At 54.8% G+C, this 21438-nt stretch overlaps 1 protein-coding gene across 11 annotated transcripts in view; it reads right to left on the bottom strand.

Annotated features, from left to right (window-relative positions):
• Positions 1-21179, bottom strand: part of LRP8 (LDL receptor related protein 8) — a 75454-nt gene extending 54275 nt beyond the window's left edge. For 3 of the 11 annotated variants that reach the window (XM_084784544.1, XM_084784545.1, XM_084784546.1), the window contains exons 1-2: positions 20903-21176; positions 20059-20178 (exon numbers count right to left, since the gene is read on the bottom strand). In XM_084784544.1, the coding sequence (XP_084640670.1) occupies positions 20059-20178; positions 20903-21011 (229 nt within the window). In that variant the 5' untranslated portion in view covers positions 21012-21176. Of the gene's footprint in view, positions 1-20058; positions 20179-20902 lie in introns of all 11 variants that reach the window. The other 8 variants (XM_084784540.1, XM_084784539.1, XM_084784542.1 and 5 more) reach the window with 4 other exon arrangements.
• Between the last annotated feature and the right edge of the window lie 259 nt (positions 21180-21438).

Genomic DNA, 21438 nt, shown 5'->3' with positions numbered 1-21438 from the left:
GGAAATAAGTTCTCAACGGGAGACCCCCACTTTGTACAAATGGATTCTTCACCCTCCTTGTTCTTTGGCTCTGGTCAGAAAGATTCTCGGGGAAGTGGCAAGGAGCCAAGAGCTGCCACGAAATGACTTTAACCAGCAGACAGGCTGGTAATAGGTTTCGGTGGAAAAAAAGGCAGGAGCAGGCGATTCATTCCAACTTGCCATGCGATAAAGAAAATTAAGGCATAATACTGAGGAGGCAGTGGCGCTGTTAACCTGTGTGGAATACCAATTACCTCAAGCTTCTCAAAACGGCTAGAAATAAAAAAGAAAACCCCCCAAAGAGTGTGATTGCCGCCCAAGGCTCATCTGGATTATACTGTTTGTTTGCCCTGGCACCCTAATGATGGGAGTGAGGGAAAATTCCCCGTTACCTGGGAGACAGCTATGCCAAAATTGGCTGGGGGAGGGGGCAGGGGTTGTGGGGAGGGGGCAAGCCCATGCATTGCCACTGGTCTGCTTGGCAAAGTGTTCAGGATAGACGATCCCCAGGTTCACTCCAGGAGGGCTGGGTGCAGAGGCTGCTAGGACCGCCCCTTGTCCTGCCTCCTGTGGCACCTTCAGTCCCAGGTATAGGATCCGGGAGGACCAGCTTCATTCACCCTACTCAACAGGAGCGTCTCAGGTCTCTACGGAAGCCGAAGAATGAGGAGGGGAGGAAGGGTGCGTACTGTATGCCAGCCACCTGCCAGGTACTGATGAACTCTGAAGTTGAAGAGATTTCCGGGGGACCTTGTCAGAGCACTGGTCCCGGAGAGATGCCAGCCAGGGAGCAAGCAAGCAGAGGCAGAATTGGTGGCCAGGGGCTACAGCATAGGGCTCAGCAAGACAGCAGCTGGGGAAGGGAACAGAGGCAAAAAGAAAGGCCAGGCGCCCAGCACAGCCTCCCTTGCTCACAGGCCCCTGGCCTACACTACAGCCCCTCTACTTCTCCTGCTGCCCAGGAAAATGGCCCTGCTGTGGCTTGCACGGAGGTGAACCTACCTACCCTACGAGCTCTGCCTGTCTCTCCAGAACAAACTCATCCCCTTCGGTCTTCCCTTCAAGTGGCCAGTTCCTCCTGGCGCGGAAGCTTGAGACTCTAAGTCTACTGCCTGCTGTGGTCCTTCCTCCTGCCAGGAGCAGGTTAAGGGAGCCAGGACTTGCCTCTCACTGGCTGGGTGACCTCATGCAGGTTACTTGGCCCTGACTATGGAGTGACGGCCACCGGAATTCACTGCTCCTGGAGCTGTACAGAGCCTCCTGCATATAGGCTTTCTTAATTTTGTGCTGAGAAATGAACCTAAGACCTAATGTAAGTTAAGGAAGTGCTTATCTATCATCTATCTATCTATCTATCTATCTATCTATCTATCTAGTCTTTTGGAGACAGGGTAGCGGATCACTTTGGTGCTCAGGCTGGCCTTAAACTCACTGTGTAGCCAAAGATAACCTTGAGCTTCTGATCCCGCTCTCTCCACTCTCATGCCTGATGTATGCAGTGCTGGGGGTTGAAGGGATTGACCCATGGGCCTCGTGCATGCTAGGCAAGCGCTCTCCTAACTGAGCTACCTCCCCAGTCCTTCCTTAGTTCTTACAACTATCCTGAGGTTCAGAGAGGGACAAGATCAGCCCAGATCACCCAGCAAATGAGTAGACCTACTAGATCCCGTGGTCTCCCAGCCGCTCAAGGCTCCTCCTCTATGGAATGAGAAGACAGGACCTGCGGTAGGAGTTCAGAATGTGATCCTGGTCAGTCCTGAAAATCAGAGTGGTACTCTTTCGGGAACTTCTCCGAGCCACCATGGAAATCTAACAGTGTAAAAGATGCTTAAGGCACAAATTGCTAGCCAGGGCAATAGGCTAGTGGAGCAGAAAAATACCACAGGGAATCTGGGGACTGGGCTCCAGTCCTGTCCCTCCACCCTGGCTCTGTGCTTGGACAGGCCTGGGTTTCCCCATCTGTCAAACAAAGCACAAGGATTCCTGCCCCCTTCCCAATGCCAGTGCCTACCTGCCAACCCTATCTCCATCTTGCCTTCTGCCCAGACAGTCTGTGACTACCACCTCTGCCAGGAAGGCTCAAGAGACCCACTGGGCATATAGCCCAGCCTGTCTCACTTTGCTCACAAGCCAGGCCTGAGCCTGGACCACACACCAGGAAGTATGTTAAAATGGACATGCAGGCCCTCAGGCATGGCAAATGGTGTGCACACATGCAGAAAAGCATGCGTGCACAGAGATATACTCAGCCACTTATACACTCATATGTGCCCCCACATACCAAGCATACTGAGACACACATGCCACACTGTGCACATGCTGCAGCACAGGGGCCACATACCCACACACGCACAGGTGGCTTCCTATGATGCTCACACACTGCAGAAAAATATGCAGAGATTTGCCTGCCTCTCCTGTGACAGCCAGATGGTAGGTTTCTCCCACTGGGCTACCATTTAATGCTCTAATTAATTAAAAAAAAATCCTAGGTACCCAAGGCCTGGATTTGTTCCAAGTGTCTCAGGCATGGCCTAGCCAGAGGCCAAGGAAGACAGCAGGATTTAGAGGGGGGGGGTACACACTGCACCTCACAGAGGCCCCACCCATCACCTTGCTAACAAGGGGGCAGTGGCCATCTGCCCCTACAGCTCAGGATGGGCAAAGACTACATGGTGGCATTCTTTTATTTTCATCTGTCCACGGGGAGCTCTGTTCCTGCTGGGGAGCGGGAGGGGGCAGGTCCCTCAAACTGCACTGCACTGGGGTGGACCGGAGGCTTACAGCTGTCTTTGCCGAGCCCTAGTGTGTGCAGAGCCTGTGCACTTCTGTGGGAAGAGTCTGAAGAGGATGTGTTTGTGCACAGCAGTCGGCTGGTAGACAGGAGTGAGGCAGAGCTGAGGGACCAGGCAGAAGGGCCGCCAGGCTCCCTGCCCTGAGCTTCTGCACTCCAGTGAGGCAGGCGGCTGGAAACAGTCAGCTGACCTAAGTCTTCCAGGGAGCGAACCCTTCACCCTCTCTACCCCACTACCCTTGCCAGGCCATGAGGATGGAGGAAGGTGCAGGCGAGGGAGGACTAAGCCTCATCATCCACCCTCCCGGCCTTTCCCAATGTGGTCTTTGCTCCTGAATGTTTTGGAAACTTAACCGCCTCAGTTATGAGCAATCGGCTGTCAGGAGCCCTGCATAAGCACAGAGGCTGGATAACAAGGCTTAATTAACATTAATGTTGTGACAGATCTCAACCTGAGGTGGGGGGGCACCCCATATCCTGTACCCAAGCCCCTGCCTGCTCTCTCCTGCTCATGTGGGAGGTGAGAGGCTCAGCAGGGGGCTCTCAGAGATACCGATGGACAAATGGAGGCTGTCCCTAACATAGGATTAGGAGCAGAGGGTTGGGGGTCTTGAAGTCTGAGTCAGTGCAGGATGCCAGAAGCCTCGATCCCAGCCTCCACCCCTTCATAGGCCACGGAGACCTTAGGTGAGTTTCCCCCACCTTTTGCTGCCTTACAGAGTAAGGCCACTAAGTAGCCACTGTACACTGTGCCCATCAGTTCGCAGTCCTCCAAGGTGGGGACATCACCAAGCCCTGACTGTGCAGCCAGCACACCTTGACCTTACGAGGGAAGGTGAGCCACCCAACTCTCATGCTGTGTGACTGTGGTAGAGTGGGCCACAGTGTGGGTGGAAGGAGGGGCCATGGCCTTCCATTACACTCATTGAAAAGAGTCCTTTGAAGAGTCTAAAGAGCCAGTTTCTGGGGGTGGGGGGGAAGGTTAGGCCCTGGGGGTTACCCTGAGTTGTGCCCAGGCCTGGCAACAGTGTTTGTGGAATGACTTGGTAATGACAAGGAAGGAAGGAAGGAAGGAAGGAAGGAAGGAAGGAAGGAAGGAAGGAAGGAAGGAAGAATGTACTCTTTAACAGTGAATGGGCATCCAACGAGAGTGGGCTTCCAGCCACTGAGGCTTAACGGAGCTTTCTCATCGCCCCGAGTACCCAGCCAGTGTGAGTCAGGCCCTGGGGAAAAAAGACAACAGTGGTGAGAATCCAGGGAGAAGCACATCCCTTGCTCTCAAGACTGACACCATCATCTTCCATTCCCCACGGCTGGCCCCAGGACGCCAGCAGAGACCTGGCATGAAGCAGACACACTGTAATTTATCATTAATGACTGCCATTATCAATATTAATGAGAAGATGCCCAGGCCTAAGAAAGAGGCCCAGGGCCTTAGTCCTGCATTACCTCCTGGGTTACTCTAAGCAAATCACCTGTCAGTTTAAGGGCTTTGGGTCCCATCCCAAAGTAGACCACACGTTGGCTCCCAGGGATAGGAGGGGCCCTGGGCCCTCAGTCCTCATTTCCTGGTGAGAAACTACCCAGCTGGAACTTGGTGCCAAAGACCTGTCCGGGCACAGGATGGAGCATAAACAGCTTCTACTCCAGAAAAGCACTGGGAACTCTTATTAGGTCAGTGGCCCCCAACAAGCCCCAGCACACACAGTCCCTGCTCCAGGAACCAACACAAGGTGAGGGCTCAGTAGAGACCACCACTGCCAACAACCTGGAGACCCAACATGGGGGCCCAACCCTGCCAGGGGTCACTAAGAACTGGGCAGACTCAAGGGAGACCCTGGATTCACAGAGATGGTCTGAGTAAGCAAAACCAAAGGCCCTGTGGAAGGCTGGGACCCCTGAGGCCTCAGGACCAACAAAAAGAACTGCACCATGAGGGACTGTGGCTCTATGTCAGAAGCTATGCAAGCGAAGAATCCATCCATCCATCCACTCATCCAAGTAACATGTGTCCACTGGACCCTTGTATGCCATTAGGGGGTTGGGAAAGAGCCATTGGGAGATATTTTTTTATTTATTTACTTATTTATTTTCTTATTTATTTATTTATTTTGTTTTTCAACATAGGGTTTCTATGTCGACATGGGCAGCCATAAGTGTCCTGGAACTTGCTCTGTAGACCAGGCTGGCCTTGAACTCACAGTGACTCGCCTGCCTCTGCCTTCCCGAGTGCTGGGATTAAAGGTCTGTGCCACCACCACCCAGCTGAGAGAGCTGTTCTTGCCTGTTGAACAGGCAACCACCCTAAAGAAACAAGACACACCAAAGGGACCAGGTCAACCTCAAGTCAGGACTGCCCACTTCTGCGAATGTCTCAGGGCCTAGAAGAAATGCAAGGGGCTTCTAGCCACGAAGGCAGCGTGATGAAACCCAGAATAGCACACCAAGTTATTGAGTTCTGGCCCAGAAGGCACTCTGCTTGAGCCCCACCCCCACCCCCACCCTGTGCTCTGTGATCCAAAGGCCTCCTGTCTCCAGGCCCTTCCTTGACCACAGCTCAATGCCAGCCCCTAGAGCCCCCTGGCTACTCCCAACATCCAGCAAAAGAGAGCAACATTTGTCCTCGGTGGGTAGGGGCAAGAGCACAGCCAGTCGAGGCAGGTGGCAGGCTCACCCCTTGCCCACTTTCCTGCTCCACAACATCCACCCGTAACCCACCCCCAAGTTCCTGGGGAGCCAGCTCTGAGGAGGCCAGGCAGCCAGACCACCAGCTGCTTCTCCTCCCTACACAAACCATGGACACAAAGCACCCTCCCCCGGCTTTGCCCGCCTGCGGTGACAGCCTCTTGGCACCAGCTCTCCCCTCTCTCCATCTGTCAGGAATCGATGCAGACAAACTGTGAGAACCAAAGAGGAAGTAGCAATGCTGTATGGACCTCCTCCCCTCTCCCTGCCTTCCCAGCACTCTCTTCCCCTCTCTATTCCTCCCGTGTCTCCCCCTCCTCTTCCATCTGTCTCCATGGTCCCTACAGATGAGGTCAGTGACAGAGTGGACATGCAGAGAGGATGAGGACAGGCTACCCAGCAAAACCCCTGACAGCTACCATGACCATAGCATGGCCACCCCCTTGTCTTCCCTTCTCTCCAGCCATCAAGGGATGATGAGATCGCAAGCTCAGTGTTCCTATCTGTAAAATGGGTACATCATACCTCCCAAGGGCTATCATGGACTTCAAGACCACACATGGAAAGGGCTTGGCCCACTGTGAAGCCTTGTAAGATACAGATGGCCAGTGTCTTTGACATTGTCTAGGGTTTCAATGCTGCCTTCCTCTGGGAGTCATGAGGCCACAGCAGGACTTGGTGGATAAGTGTTCTGCAGAGTACCAATAGCAACAGGATCACTGGTGGACCCATCAGGGATACACAGTCTCCCCAGAATTGCTCACCAAGAGCTGAGCAGAGTAAGAGTGGAGAAACCAAAACGCCATTATAGGCTGGATGGATGTAGAGTCTGTATCAGTGGCCAGGAGTTCTGGTCCTCTACACAGCACCCAGGATGCCCTGACAGACCTAACCTCCCACTAGGCTCTAATTCCCTCTGCGTTCTCCAAACTGTGGAGTAGAGAGCAGCATTTCTGTTTTCAAGTGAGCCATGCCCAGCTGCCTCCCCAAGTGCCCAGGGAAGCCCTGCTGCAGAGGGGGGGCGGGGGCGGGGAGCAGCAGCCAGGGCTTGTGGGGGTGCAGGAGGGCTGGTTCAGTGTCCAGGGACTGAGGGCTTTCTGAGATGTGAGACTGCTATTTTTAACCCGGAGGCAGTTCTGAGCAGATCAGAAACCAGTGAGTCACCCTTGTGTGGGGTATCACTTGGCAATGACAAGCAACAAGCAAACCAGAAAAGCGAGCCGCCTGCTGGTCCCACCTCTGAGAGTCCCCGTGGAGAGGATGCTCTGGTCCGACCCTATGGACAGCATGCTGGGGGGAGGTCACAGATCCTCCCACCCCTCCACAGCGGCAGAAGCTGAAGCTGGCGGGGGGGGGGATGGGGGGGGAGGGGAGAACCCTGAAACAGGGGCCAGTGATCCTGGGGAAGGGCCCATGGCATGTAACCCAACTCAGGGAATATTAGAGGGAGGAGCTTGGAGCTCTAGGCTCCTCCATGCTTCTCTGGGACTCTCAGAAACCCTATGCCCAACCCCAGGTGCCAAGGAAGCAGACATACTACAAGAGGTAGGCACTAGGCACATGCAAGGCCCAGGCTCACCCTCCACTTACACTAACTGTCCCTTCCACCACAGGCATTCCCCTGCCCCAACCCCTGGGGCACATATACATGCAGAACCATAGACTCTTTTTTTTTTAAAGATTTATTTATTGTATATGAGTGCTTTATCTGCAGAAGAGGGCATCAGATAACATTATAGATGGTTGTGAGCCACCATGTGGTTGCTGGGAATTGAACTCAGGACCTCTGGAAGAGCAGGCTGTGCCCTTAACCACTGAGCCATTTCTCCAGCCCCGAATCATAGACTCTTATTAGACTATCACAGTATAGAGTGACAAGGACAGAAATGGAGGGAAACATGGGAGGCGAGAAGTGTGTCAGAAGAGTACCCCGGAAACGGTGGCCTCATGGGTAAAGTAGGGTTGAACTGCGTGGGAGAGAGGGTAGAGCTTTTCGCTTGGGAATGGACTGGGAATACAGTCCTCGGGTTTGGGGCACTGGATGGAGACCCGAGGGCTTCAGAGGAGACAGGTGCATGCTAAGCTATGTCTGGCTCTGGATGTCAGCCGAGGAGGCTGCCATCCCTAAGGGCAGGCAAGGAGGAGGACACACTTGGCCCTTTCAGAGTGGCCAGAAGACAGACCACAGGGGCAAAACTACCATGAAGTCTGGGAGAGTGAGGCAAATGGGGGGGAGGGGGAGCGTGGGGCCCCGCCCCCCCCCCACTCATGTGCTGTGCCAAGGCCATCGCACACCTAGGCACTGCTGCCCAGGAAGCTGTCTGTAGGATGTCACCTTTGCCTCTGGGCACAGCACATCTGCCCTCAGGAAGTCAGTCCTGTTAGAGGGAGGTAGTGCCAGAGAATGTGCAGCCTGTAGGCCCCACCCCGAGGTCAGAGAGATGGAGACTCTCAGGAGGAAGAGCGTCCCCACACCGGGGCCCTAGCAGGGTAAAGAGGAAGGGATCAGGGGAGGCGTGAGTGAGGTCTCTGTAAGCGAGGGCTCCTAAATTAGCTGGAACCTGAAGGCAGGCAGGCAGGACTGATTGAAAACACTGCCTGGCAGAGAGAGCAGTGGACAGTCAGTGGCCTCCGTGCCCTACCAGGTGCTAGGCCCTGCCTCTGGCTGCTGAGAGATTCCTGTATGTGCTAGCCAGAAGCCGCTTCCCTACCCAAGGGCCAAAGCTTGCTCACACGGTGCCTTGGGGCTTTCACGGAGACATCTCTGTAAGGTCAGGCATAGAGGTGACTGTCACACTCCAATCGCAGGCCTATGTCCTCTCTGAAGGGCCCAGTGTCCTTCCCTTCCTGGGCACACTGTGGTGCAGGGCCACACGTAACCTCCCCTGAACACCACCCACTATGGGTCCCTGAGGTTCTGCGCTCATTTCTTAACAAGGATCCTGGAAGGACTCAATCTAATTAAACTGGGCCAGTAAGTTCCAGCCTGGGGCCACAGGAATGAGAGGTACTAAAAAAAAAATCTTTCTAGGGGCCAGGTGCAGTGACGCACGCCTGTAATCCCAGCTCTCAGGAGGCAGAAGCCGTCAGATCTCATGTGAGTTCAAGGCCAGCCTGGTCTACAAAGTGAGTCCAGGACAGCCAAGGCTATACAGAGAAATCTTGTCTTGGAAAAAACCAAAACACGAAAAAAGAAAATCTGGGGGCTCCCTGGCTCTTCACACCCCACTCAACAGTATGGTACAGGAGGCCGTCTCTCAGGGACAGGTTGAAGACAGGTCTAGAAGCTGTCAAGGATTCTGTTTCTGTTGTTTCTGCTTCTACAATGGATCCCACTGTCACCTGGAGATAGTTTGTGGTGGTGCCACTTATGATGTCTGGAATATTCAGAGAAGTCAGGTACCTTGCCCAGGGTCATTCAGCTACAAAATGTTGAGCGTTGGACTCGGCCTCACTGAAGGCCTGAGGAGGATTTTCACAGCTGAGCTCCCAACCGACCATGAGCTAGGCTGGGATTGTTAGTTAGGCCTGGAAAGGAGCTGGAGCTAAAATTCAAATGCTGCCCACAGTGGCTCAAATACTGGACCATGAAACCCTCCCCGCCGGAGTCCCGCCGGAAGTCACCACAAAGTGCAGCTTCCTGGGTCTTAGGGTGGGCCTGAGATCCTGGGGTGGTGGAGCTGGCAACACAGTTCAGTTCTCCAACAGCAACAAGAGTTCAGGCCTGGGTTTCCAGGAAGAGGGAGAAAGAGCTCAGCACAGAACTGTAGGGGCAGGAAAGACCCTTGCTCTGGGGAGAGGGAAGGAAAAGAAGAAAGTGCTGATCACAAACCACCACATGACTGCGCTCCACACTGTGTGACCACCAACCAATGGTATGGACTCATGGGACCACACTGCTTCTGGTGCTTTCCGTGAGCTAGGAATTACTTAATCCCTATACTAGACAGTCTGGGGTTCAAGGGCCTCGCCCAGGGCTGGTGCTGGAACTAGCTGACACTGTACAAAGCCCAAGGGCACCAGGACCAGTTCGCTCAGCCCTTACCAGGGAAGAAGACAGGTGAGGCAGGCAGCAGGAGGAGACAAACAGCCTTTCACAGGCAGCTAATGGAAAGTCTGCTCACCCCAGGCAGATCAGCAAGAGTAAACAGGCATGGAAAGCTCCAAGCAGAGGTGGAGGAGATGGCTCAGTGGGGAAGAGGCTTCCTGTGCAAGCACCAAGACCCAGTTGGAACCCAAACCCCAAGTAAAAGCTGCCAGGGAAGCCCAGCATGAAACCTGTAACCCCAGCATTAGGGGGCAGAGGCAGGCAGTCCAGGAGCTAGCGAGCCAGCCTAACCCTGAGCCTCAGGTTCAGCAAGAGGCCCAGTCTCACGGGAAGAAGAGCAATAGAGGAAGACAAGCAAGAGCAACCTCTGGACTCTGCAAGAACACACACACACACACACACACACACACACACACACACACACACACACTCTCTCTCTCTCTCTCTCTCTCTCTCTCTCTCATACACACACAGACACTATAGACACACATACACCACACACACAACACACACACATACACCAAACACACACACCCATATACGTACATATGCCACGCACACACATATATATACATACACACACCACACACACATACATATACACACCACATCCAGACATACACACACCACACACACACACCCTCATATACATGCACACTACAGACACACATACACCACACACACACCACACACACATACACACACCACACACATCCATATCCATACATACACACACCACACTCAGACATACACACACGTATACCACACACACCTTTACACACACACACACCACACACACCACACATATAAACACACCCACATACATCATATACCACACTCACACATACACAACACATACACACACCACACACACACACTGTTAAACATGATTTTCTGTCTTTGTCCATGTCTGCTTAGGTTTAGGGCAGGGCCCTTACGGCCCATAGGGTTGGCTCTCACAGCTCCCCCACAGTCCACAGTCTGAGCCTCCTGAAGCTCCTTGGGGACCCCCCCCATGGAGCTGACCATGGTAAGTTCCAGCTTCTATGAACACCCTAAATTTCAGGGGGAAAACAACAGAATCCTAGAGGATTTGGGATGAATAGGGCCTAAAGGTGCCCGACTTCCAAAAAGTAGAACCTCCCCCTCAAAGGGTTCAAGAACCTGCCAAACAGCCACGTGGCAAGATGGGCCTGCAGCCTGGTCCCCAGCTGTTGGTAACTACCTCAGTCCTCAGGGAGAAGCCAGATAGCACATCCCAGGCTGTGGCCAGGGGGCAGAGGCACAGGACAGGCTAGGAACAGAGACCCTAGAAACAGCACCCTTTCAGTTACAAATAAACCCCAGCCACAATAGCCTGGAGGGGGACTTTTGCTTGGTTTAGGCTACCTTGGCAGGGGAAGGAAGAAGAGTGTCACCTTGGTTTGTCCAGAACAGTCACTCTCCCTCCTGGTTACACTTGCTCTCAAGCATACATTGTGCGCACAGCCAAAAGAAGGGACTTTCTTTTTTTTAAATTGAATTTTTTTTCACACACTCTATTTTGATATATTCTTTCCCCACCCCCAATCCCTCCCAGATCCTCCCCACCTCCCTACTTACCCCACACCATGTTTCCCCCTACACACACACACACCACATTTTTTTCCTCTCTAAGACAATAAAAAACCTGGACTTAAGGGTGATGGGCAGCAGATGGCAGATCAAGGTCTGGGCAGTGGGGATGGAAGAGAGCTGGCTTGAATGTCCTTGGAACCCGGCCATCAGGAAAGCCCACGCTGCCTGCAGCTACTCAGCCAGGCGGCTTAACCTAGGCCTGGTGGGACCTTCCTGCCTCTCATCAGCTGCCATGTCCCTGATGTCACCCTGGACTCACTGTGAACCAAGGGTGAGCCAGTTCCCGGGGGCTACCTAGAAGCAGCTGCCCTGGGCCCCACTGCAGTCAGGATGGGAATGGCGGCTGAGGTACTACTGCAGCCTGGTCACCTCCTTCCTGCCCTCGGAGCAGCTGACCCACATCTCTCCTGTGCTCTCTCGGTACAGGACAGTGGCTGACAGTGCTCTTCCCATATGCAGGGATCCTGTGCCCAGGCAGGGGCTAGGAGTGTCTACAGGTCTTCACACCGCCACACTGTGGCAGGTGTTTCAGGATGGCCTGAGGGGCTGCTGAGCATCACTTCTTTCTCCCCTCCATCATTGTACTTTGTGCGGCCTGGCCAGGAGCTTAGGCAAACAGAAGGGAATGTGGTCTGAGAAGCCTGGACCTTGAGGCTGGAGTTCTGGATCCTAGACCGCTCAGCAGCTCTCTCTATATAGCTCAGGGTAGTCCTCCCTTCCCCCAGGCTAGCTCCAGCCCTAAGCTCGGGCCCCAGGCAGGAGTCTGAGACTCAGAAGCCCCCCGCAGTGCAGACCAAGCAAGGACCAACAGGTGGAGGGAGAAAGCCACTTGCCCAAGACACGCAGACAGTTTGGAACAGACACAGATCACTGAAAGCTAAAAGGGAGATGGGTTTTACAATGTGTTAAAACAAATGAAGCAATAGTTGAGTTCTATTGTGGGGTTTTTGGTAAGTGTCCTTCGGGAAGAACATAGTTGCCCTTTAATCCTTGCTCTGTGTGGCCCAGATATGGCTACTTTGTCTGTGTCGTGCGGTTGGGACAAGGTGGCCCTGTGCTTAGGGGACAGAGGGTCCTTTGGGCTGGCTGGACACCTGGGTCATTAGGGCGTGTAGGGTTGTTGCTGAGGTGGGAAGGGACGTGGCAATGATAAAAATGCACACGCTAGGCGTGTCCTTCCTAGGGCATCGTCACCTTCTGGTGTCTGTTTCAGCTTCATGTATTTTGTTTGTTTTTAGTTAGGATCTAGCTATAAAGACCAGGCTGGCCTAGAATTCACGGGTCTTCTTGCCTCAGCCTCCCATGTGCTGGGGTTACAGACACCTCTCTCCATAGGAGAACATGTCACCACACTGCAGGTCACCCTCCAGTCCTTTAAAACAGTGTGCATCTATGTTACTGGCACGGGAAGCTACGTATGATATGAGGAGAAAATGATCTGAATAACGAGAGCTCATCTTTAAAAAAAACTGCTTTCCTGTAGTCAGAAAAAAAGCTGTTTCTGTGAGGTAAAATAAATGATGGATAAACAGAGTCAACCAAAGTTTTAGCTCCGGAATTGCCAGTACGTAAGCGAGTCCTGTGGGCCTCCTCAGCCTGAAACTGTCTTCAGGGCAGTGGGGTTTACTCACTGCCAGTGTCTGCCTCCCACATGCAATGTCTGTTGGGTGGCCTCGAGGTGTGACAAGCTGGTGGCAGGAAACTGACAGAATAACAAGGATTAAGTTCCTTCTAGAACCTCAAGGCCAGTGTCCAGGGTAGAGTGGGGCCACAGGACCACTCCAATGGATTTGGCAGATGCAGTTTCTCAGGAAGGCTTTCACCTGTGTGTCCTGCCATGTTCTAGAAGGCTCTAGAAGGGGCAGGAGAAATAGCTCAGCAATTAAGAGCATGTGTTACCCTTGCAAAGGACCCAGCACCCACATGGTGGCTCACAACCATTCATAACTCCAATTCCAAGGGACATGGCGCCCCCTTCTGACCCCTGAAGGCACCAGGCACACATATGGTGTACATACGTATACACAGGCAAAAATTCATACACAGGAAGTAAATAAACCCAGAAGGTTGTAGGTGAAGGCAGTCAGGAGTCGTGGTTACTGGGTGGATGGTGTTGGGTGAGTTGATCATCTGATAGGACCCCAGAGTCCATACCCCCAAGGAGTTGGTACTGAGCAGGGTTTCCCTAAGGCCCTCAGCTCTTTCTGGGCCATTCCAACCCCAGGGTGGGTAACATAGCAGCTTGTACTCCAAGAGTTTAGGGGCTGATAATTAAAATAACTGCTACCAGCAGTCCTTCCTGGAGGATGGTCAAGGGCATCTCGGGGGCTAGTATTGCTCACGAGGGACCAGCGCACCCTATGACAGGGACTGGCAGAGATGCCTAGAATGCTTGGAAAAGTCTCTGTGGCACACCTATGGGTCTGACACGCTGTTGTGACTGGTGTGTGTGTGTGTGAACTGATCTCCTCCTTTTAGCTGCAACAGCCGCTACAGGCAGGAGCAAGTTCTACCCCTGACTTAGGGCAAGTGACTTTGACTCTTGGCCTTTTCTTCGACGACATGCAATCACACAATGCCAGGCCTTGCCTAGAAGTCTTGTGTAAGTTAAGACCCTGCAGAGAGCACACTCAGGAAGCCAGAGACACACACCAATCACTTTATCCAAAGATCTGGGGTGTGGCAGGCATGTGTCTGCCCCTCGGCCAGTGAACAGAGAGGTGTGGCAGGTGGGTGTGAAAGAGTGGGACGGCATATATCTGCTGTTCTTTGCCAGAGTTCCGCTAGGGAGCTGAGCACCCTAGCTGAGAATTGGGCCCTGATGGTGCCAGGCGTCCGGAAGCCAGGAGACAGAGTGTAGGTGAAGCCGTGACAAAGGGTTGACACTCTCTTCTTCCCATCATCAGAACATTAGGGTCTTCCTTTCTGAATGGCACAGCTAACAGAAGCCCGTGAGGCTAGGAGAGGGGGCGCCGTGTTGCAGCTCCATGGGGTCTCTGAGAAGGCCCCCTCCCAGACCCACTCCCCAGGCCAGAAGCGTGTACCCTAGAGAGACACTGCTGAGCAATGTACCCCTTGACCCCATCAGGATGGACAGAACAGAGAGAAGCTGGTTTGTGTCTATAATCGTAGTACTCAGGAGGCTGAGGCAGGAGGATAATTGTGAATTCATGGTCAGCTGGTCTACAGAGTGAGACCACATCTCAAGGGGGAAAATATGAAGAAGATGAAGAAGAAGGAGAAGGAGGAAGAAGAGGAGGAGGAGGAGGAGGAGGAGAGAGGACTAGAAGGGGGAAGGAAAGGGAAGAAGGAGCTACGGCTTTAGACATCAGGGCTCCAATCCAGAAGCACCAGGCCCCATGCAGCACTTAAGCCATGCCATTTCTCTGTGAGCTCCTATTTCCTCTTTAAAATGGGGATAAGAAGAAAACAGAAGCTGAAGAAAACAAGCTGCCCAGCACAGCCACAGGCCTCGAGCTAGTAGCCGGCTTCTGTTGGTGAAAATCTCCAGAGAGGAAGGTGTCTATTCCGGAGTCCCTGGTGCTCAACACAAGGCCAGCACAGTGAGGAAGAACCTGAGGTTAAAGAGGGGACAGGGTGAGGGAAGGTACCCTGAGAGAGGCAGCACCTAGGCCACACCTTCAGAGACCCTGCTGGCACCCAGCCTGACTTCCTGAATTAGGAGGGCCTTGGGGACAGCACCATTCACTCTGGGCCAGGAGAACGCCGCCTGACTACACCCTGAAGGGGTGCTTGCTCTACTAGCCGTCTGGGTCCCTCGGCTTCACCTGCCGCCTCATTCTCCAAGGAAGAAAGCTGTCATGTCAGCAGCCTGCAGGCTGTGGGTGAGGAGGAAGTCACAGCCACGGGCCTCAGAAACTTAGGGGACTCTGACCTAGGAGGGCCTATGGAAGGCCCAAGGGAGAGCCTTCAGCAGCACCCCCAAATCCTGCTGGAACAGCCCAGCAGCACAGCCTGGACCTACAGCAAGGCAAGCTTGGGGCCTGTTGGAGTGCCACAGTGGTAGCCGACACAGCTGGAAGAGAAGACAGAAGCAGGAGGCTAATCGCTCAGGACCTGCTCTTCCCAGACCCACACGACGTTCAGACACCAGCCTTGTCTGTTAGAGTCACCTCTTCCCCAGCCCCGCCCTAGGTACTTTCTGCCACCATCTCAGAGCCACCTCCACAGCAGCACTTGCCTGAAGCCACACCCTCTGCTGGAGCCTTCAGAAACTTGGAGCAGGGTTTGGGCAGCCCACTCCAGAAGCAGCCTTCAAGGGGCTCCCCACAGCTTCTCCCACCATGCTACCCACTGCCGTTCATCAACCCCGCATCTCTGGGAAGGAGGGACTATTGTCACCAGGCCCATTCAGCCAGGAGAGGACAGCTGGGGTTTCTGATCCAGGGCTACACAGAGTTGGGATTTCAGCACTGTCCCCGGAAGTCCCTTATCTAAGCCCGAGGAGGAGAGAGTGGATGACCTTCTTCAAGAGGTGACTCCTTCTCTGACCTGTCTAAGTCTCCAACGGTGGTTCTCAACCTCCCTAATGCTGCGACCCTTTAATACAGTTCCTCATGCTGTGGTGTCCCCCAACCACAAAATTATTTCGTTGCTACTTCATAACTGTAATTCTGTTACTGCTTTAAATCATAATGCACATCTCTGACGTGTAGAATATCTGCTATGTGGCCCTCAATGGGGTCACAACCCACAGGCTGAGACACACTGGAAAAGCATGGACCACGTGAGAGGAGGTTCCTAGGAAAGCAAGCAGCACACACAAAGGGCCACAGGGGAGAAACAAAGGGAAGGTGACCGAGACGCGATGGTGACCAGGCTCACAGGAAGATGCAGGAAGAGGCTGGAAGGCAGTGGGCACAGGGCCTGACAAAGGAAGGCCAACAAAGAGTCCACTGTGCTAGCTTCATCCTCAGGGTGCTGAGAGGCTGAACAGCTTGGTCAGACGAGGAAGCCAAGGTTCAGCGAAGAACAGCTTTGGCAGTGATGTCATCGATCTGAAAGGGGAATAAAGTGGGGCCTGGTGTCCCGGCTGTACCCTGCAGGCCAGATGTGGGCTACATTACAAGCCAGGGCCGGTGGCCAAGCTGTCATCATTCATAAGGCCACCACCAAGCAAGCTCTGGAATTCCTGTAGCCTGGCCTGGACCAACTAACTAGTGGGCCTGAAGCCTGGGAGGCCGAGCTGTAACTGCTCTTCCCTGAATGCCATGGACGGATGGTGGTTGGCAGCTAGCTAACGCAAGGGAGGGACAGGTGAGCACAGAAAGGCTGCTCCCTGACCCAGTCTCCCACAGAGCAGTCCAGCATTCCAAGACCTGGGGCAGTCGGCCTCACAGATGGTCTCAGGATGAGAAACGGAGGCGTGGGGAGACCTGCGCAGGCCCCATCGTTGCATGCCTGAATGCACACACCAAAGTAATTTCCCTTAAACACAACTGTCCCTTACCCCTCTGAGCCGCTACACGGTGGGAACGGCTCAAATCTCACAGGGTCAACCATTTTATAGATGGAGGAATACCAAGCCTGGCCAGAGGCGAACGCTGCGCAAGGGTAAATAGGTGCTGTGTCTAATGGCCCAGGAGCAAAGGCCTGGCCAGACACCAGAATCCCCACCTCTGCTCCCAGACACCAGGAAGCAGCAGGAAGCCCAGTCCTACGTGAGTTCACAGACTGGCGTCCCACCCGACTTCCCCTGGCTGGAACCCTCGGGCGTCAGACTCTTCCTCCGCTTTGAAGGCATCTTGGGAACTGAAGCTCCTGTAAGCTTCCTTTCCCTAGCCCACCAGCTGTGAGACAAAAGCCCTCCTTGCAGATAAGGGTCAAGACTTAGAAGACCTCAGTGTGAGCTGCAGAGACAAGGACAAGCGACATGACTTAAGTGTCGGGTCACCGCTCTGAGCACAGGTGGCCTCCGTAGCACGGTGTCTGTGCCACCTTTTATGTGTGTTTGTTTGTTGAGAGTGGGTCGCACTATGTAACAGTCGCTGGACTAGACAGAACTCACTATGTAGACCAGGCTGGCCTCAAACCTACAGAACTCCACCTGCCTCTGTCTCCCAAGGGCTGGGATTAAAGGTATGTGCCACCATGACCCGCCCTGTGCCCCTATTTTAAGAAGACACGTCTTCTAGGAATCAGCTCAGCAGTAGCCTTCTACAGGAAGTCCGTCACAGCCTCCTCAATGCAAAAGCTCCCTCCTTCCCTTCAGTCCCCTCCCTAGCACTCTGCGCTACATCAAATGCTTGGAGATTCATCATGCCTACATTGACCTTTTTTTTTTTTTTAAACTAATTACAACCACTTCCCTTGCCCTGTTTTGCAGCCTAGAAGGGTACAGAGGCTGAGCAACCAGGCCCCTTGTGCACAGGACAGAGAGGGAGGGATCAGGGGTGGAGTGATTCTGGGCAGGTGGCCTGGAATGGCAGATCCTCAGTGTGTGTATGTGTGTGTGTGTGCATGCACACGCTGGTACCACAGAGGCCACAAGAGGGCATCAGATCAGATCTCCTGGATCTGGTGTTATAGGCAGTTATGGGATACAGGACAGGGATGTAGATGAAAGGAATTGAACTCTGGTCCTCTGCAAGAGCACTAAGTATCTTAGCTGGCGAGTGATTTCTCCAGCTCTGTGGGGGTAGAATATCTAAATACCGTCTTCCCCCACCCCCTTCTTGCCTGAGACATGAGAAGACTTCCTATGTTCTAGTGTAGAGGAGAGACAGGCTTCCTGGTGGGCATCCAGTAGAGTCAAGCCGTGTGCAGCCAACATCTACTGTTACTAGAAGCCACTACACTTTCTACCTCACACCACTAGCGCCATGGACGTCTGCCCACTGAATGCCCAGGACTCCGCCTCACCCATCTCAAACCAAAGCGGCTTCCAGACTGCCTGAGAGCTCTCCTAGTCCAGTCTCAGATGACCAGCCACCACTGCCCATCATGCCTACATCCTTCTGTAGAGTAACAGGCGCTCCTGTCCACACCACACTCCCCGCCACATCCATTCATGGCCCGAGCTAACATGCAGATGGAGAGCTTGACCGAAGTCTGCCACCCTGTGCTGCGTGACCTTGGGCAAGCCACCTCATCTCTCTGAGCCAGTATCTCTAGCTATAAAACAAGATGACAAGAAAAGCATCACAACCACACTCACAAGACTAGTGCTTTAAAGTGCCAAGGGGTAAGATATGAGGTTTCGCCAGGCATGGTGGCGCACGCTTTTAATCCCAGCACTCAGGAGGCAGAGGCAGGCGGATCGCTGTGAGTTCGAGGCCAGTCTGGTCTACAGAGTGAGTCCAGGACAGCCAGGGTGACACAGAGAAACCCCACCTCAGAAAACAAAAGAAAACAAGAAGAACAACAACAAAAAGATACGAGGCTTCTATATCTGTACCCAGCCCTCTGTGTGCTCCTTTAAGAAAATCAGAACAAGTCCCAGGCATGACATCCCTTCTAATATTTTACCCAACCACCGGCATACACTAAGATATAAGGATTAGGCTAAGAACTCTGGTAGAAGTCGCTTAAATTCAGGCTTCTATTTAGCAACTCAGTAGCCACAGAGCAAGTAACTCAAGCCCAGAGCCCGCTTTTCATCTGTAACATAAATCACTGTGAAGAGTGTTAGCATCCCATGGGCTGCAGCTACAGCTCAAATGAGAAACCAAGGCAGTCAGGTTCAGTATGCCCAAGAGCCTGCTCTAGGCTAGTACGGAGTGAAACATCAGGCTGACTGGCAAACAGTCAACAGAACTCAACACCGCCCGTACTCTTATCTTCACATGCATGCTTTTCACATGCACCCCGCCCCCCAAAAAATGTTAAACAAGGACTTAACAGACTGCTTCCGAGTGGGAGTGCCCGTCAGCCTACCCTTCCTGAGGGCTTGGCATGTGGCCGCCTGGGGCTCTCCCTATTCTGACTCTGTGCTCCCACGCTGCGGGGCTTGGCCTGATCATGTATGCCCAACACCGGCAGGCAGCACAAGCAAGCCTCCTGTAATGACTACTGAAAAGGCCTCCAGGGTATATGTAGCTAGAAGAGTCTGGGTTCTTGGTACCAGGAAGTCCATTCCGTTCATAGAGGCTCAGTTACAGCCCCATAGCCACCTGAATACAGGCCCGTGCAAGAGAAACTTCCATTAGTTACTCAGGATGTACAGAGTCCACGCTCAGCAAAGGCAGCCGTTGCTTCAGTGGTTTCCAGGAAACACACTCTTCCTCCTGAGCCCCTCCTTGCTGTCGGCCCCATGACTCACACACCCAGGCTGGGCAGACTGAAGGAGAACGCTGTCTCAAGGGTGACTCGACAGAACGACAGCGGGCTGTGACCAGGATCTGTGCCTACCACGTGGAGGATGCGCGCAGGGGTGCGGCCTGGGCGGGCCAGGGCAGGGCCTAGAGCCCGGCGCACTGTACAGCACACAGCACACCGCCGGCCCCACGATTGGCCGCTCCGGCCACGGGCCTGTGGGGTGGTACTTGCGCAGCCAATCAGGGGCCCCGGGGAGCCCATTCATTCATAAAACCGAGCAGAGTAGGAGCCCCTCGCGGCCCGCGCTGCGTGGAACTTTGAAATGTGCGCGCCCAGTGGGGTCCAGGTTGGGGTTCCGATCCCTAGAGGTTAGAGGTGTGCGGAGATTGCCGCGTCCCCGCCCACAGTCTTGGGCCAACAGCCCCAGCTCGCGGCGCTGGGCTCCACCCTAACTAAGCAAGACACGCCTGCCACCCAGCTCCCGCCGACAGCTAAGAGCTACCCAGACAGGAACAAGGCCGCCAGCTTGGGGCAGGTGGCCCCGTGACGGATGCAGCCACGTGCGCAGCGAAGCATGGCGCCCCCCACACTTCCCCCACCCCTGACCACCCGGACTCACGGCAGTCGTCCTCGTCGCTGTTGTCCGAGCAGTCGTTGTCCTCATCGCATCTCCATACGGAGGGGATGCAGCGCTCATTCCGACACCGAAACTGGTCCTCTTCGCACTCCTTAATTGGCCCTGCAGGGGGTGGGGGTTGTGAGCTGGGTCGCTGCACTGGCGCTCGCTCCCTACGGCGCGGCTCTGGTTGCCAAGAAGTCCAGCAGATATAGGAAAGGGGGAGATACCGGTAAGCCCCGGGGTTTCAAGCACCTTAATTGGGAGCGAGCACAGGATGCCACGGATTCCTTCTCTGTAGGACCCACCGATAGCACCGCGAGACCCGAAACAAGCTTACCGCTCGCGACTATACCTTGCTTTCAGACACACTCACCCTCACACATAGCCCAAGTCATGTCTACGCAGACCCAGCCTGCTGGGAGCTCCGCACACTGGCGACACACGCACCGGGAGCACAGCTCAGCTCCCCTCGCTACCTGTCATTCTCCTCGGCCCGCAGGGGTCCCCGGAAACGCATTGTCAAGAAAGGCTATGCGGCTTCGCTCATCATCGCCGCGGAGGGCGCGTGTCAAATAAACCAAACCTCTTGCCCGAGACCCTGAACGACTACCCCCCGCAAAGTTCAACAGCCAAGAGCGTTCCCCCCAACACCCATCCCCCTCCAAGAGGGTGCCCGGAGCCCCGGCAGAGCTTCGGTAACGGATGCGGAGAGCGGGTGTCCAAGGCAAATCCAGGAGCCGGGGGCTCCGGAGCCTTTCTCGCGGGGCCTCGCCGCACAGCGCCCCCTCCCCACGGCCGCGCTTTGTTGGCGGCTCCGAGCCGGCCCGGGAAGCGTTGTACGCACCTTGGCCGCCGGGCAGCGCATCCGCTGCGGAGAGATGCTGGAGCTGCAGCAGCAGCAGCAGCATCAACAGCGCCAGCGGCCGGAGCGCGCCCCGCTCTGGGCGGCCCATGGCGGGCCCGGGGCTCCGGCCGCCGCGCCCCGAGACCCCCGCGCCGCCGCCGCGCCTCAGCCCGCCAAGTCTTTGCCGCGGCGCCGGGGCTGCCGCTGCCGCCGCCGCCACCACCACCGCTGCCGCCCGCCCCGGCTCCCCGGCTGCATTTCAAGCAGGTTCGGTGACGCTCGGCGGCGGGGCGGGCTCAGGCTGGGCGCGCGGCCCCGGCCCTGGGCGGCCGCCGCCGGCGCGCGCGCACCCTCCTGCCGCCGCCTCCGCCCCACGCTCCTCCTGCCACCGCCTCTTCTCCTCCCCCTCCTGTCCTTGGTCCCCTCCTCTCTCGGAGCGAGCCACACGACCCTGCTCTATGTGCGCTCTGGCACTGGGCGCTGCAGTCACAGTGACGAGCCGGGCTAGGCTCTGGCCCCCTGGTTTCCCCGCGGAG

Source organism: Acomys minous (assembly GCF_964271855.1).
Source record: "Acomys minous genome assembly, chromosome: 6".
Classification (NCBI taxonomy): Eukaryota; Metazoa; Chordata; class Mammalia; order Rodentia; family Muridae; genus Acomys; species Acomys minous.
Note: the sequence above shows the minus strand (reverse complement) of the source record. Positions and strands in the feature narration are given on the sequence as shown.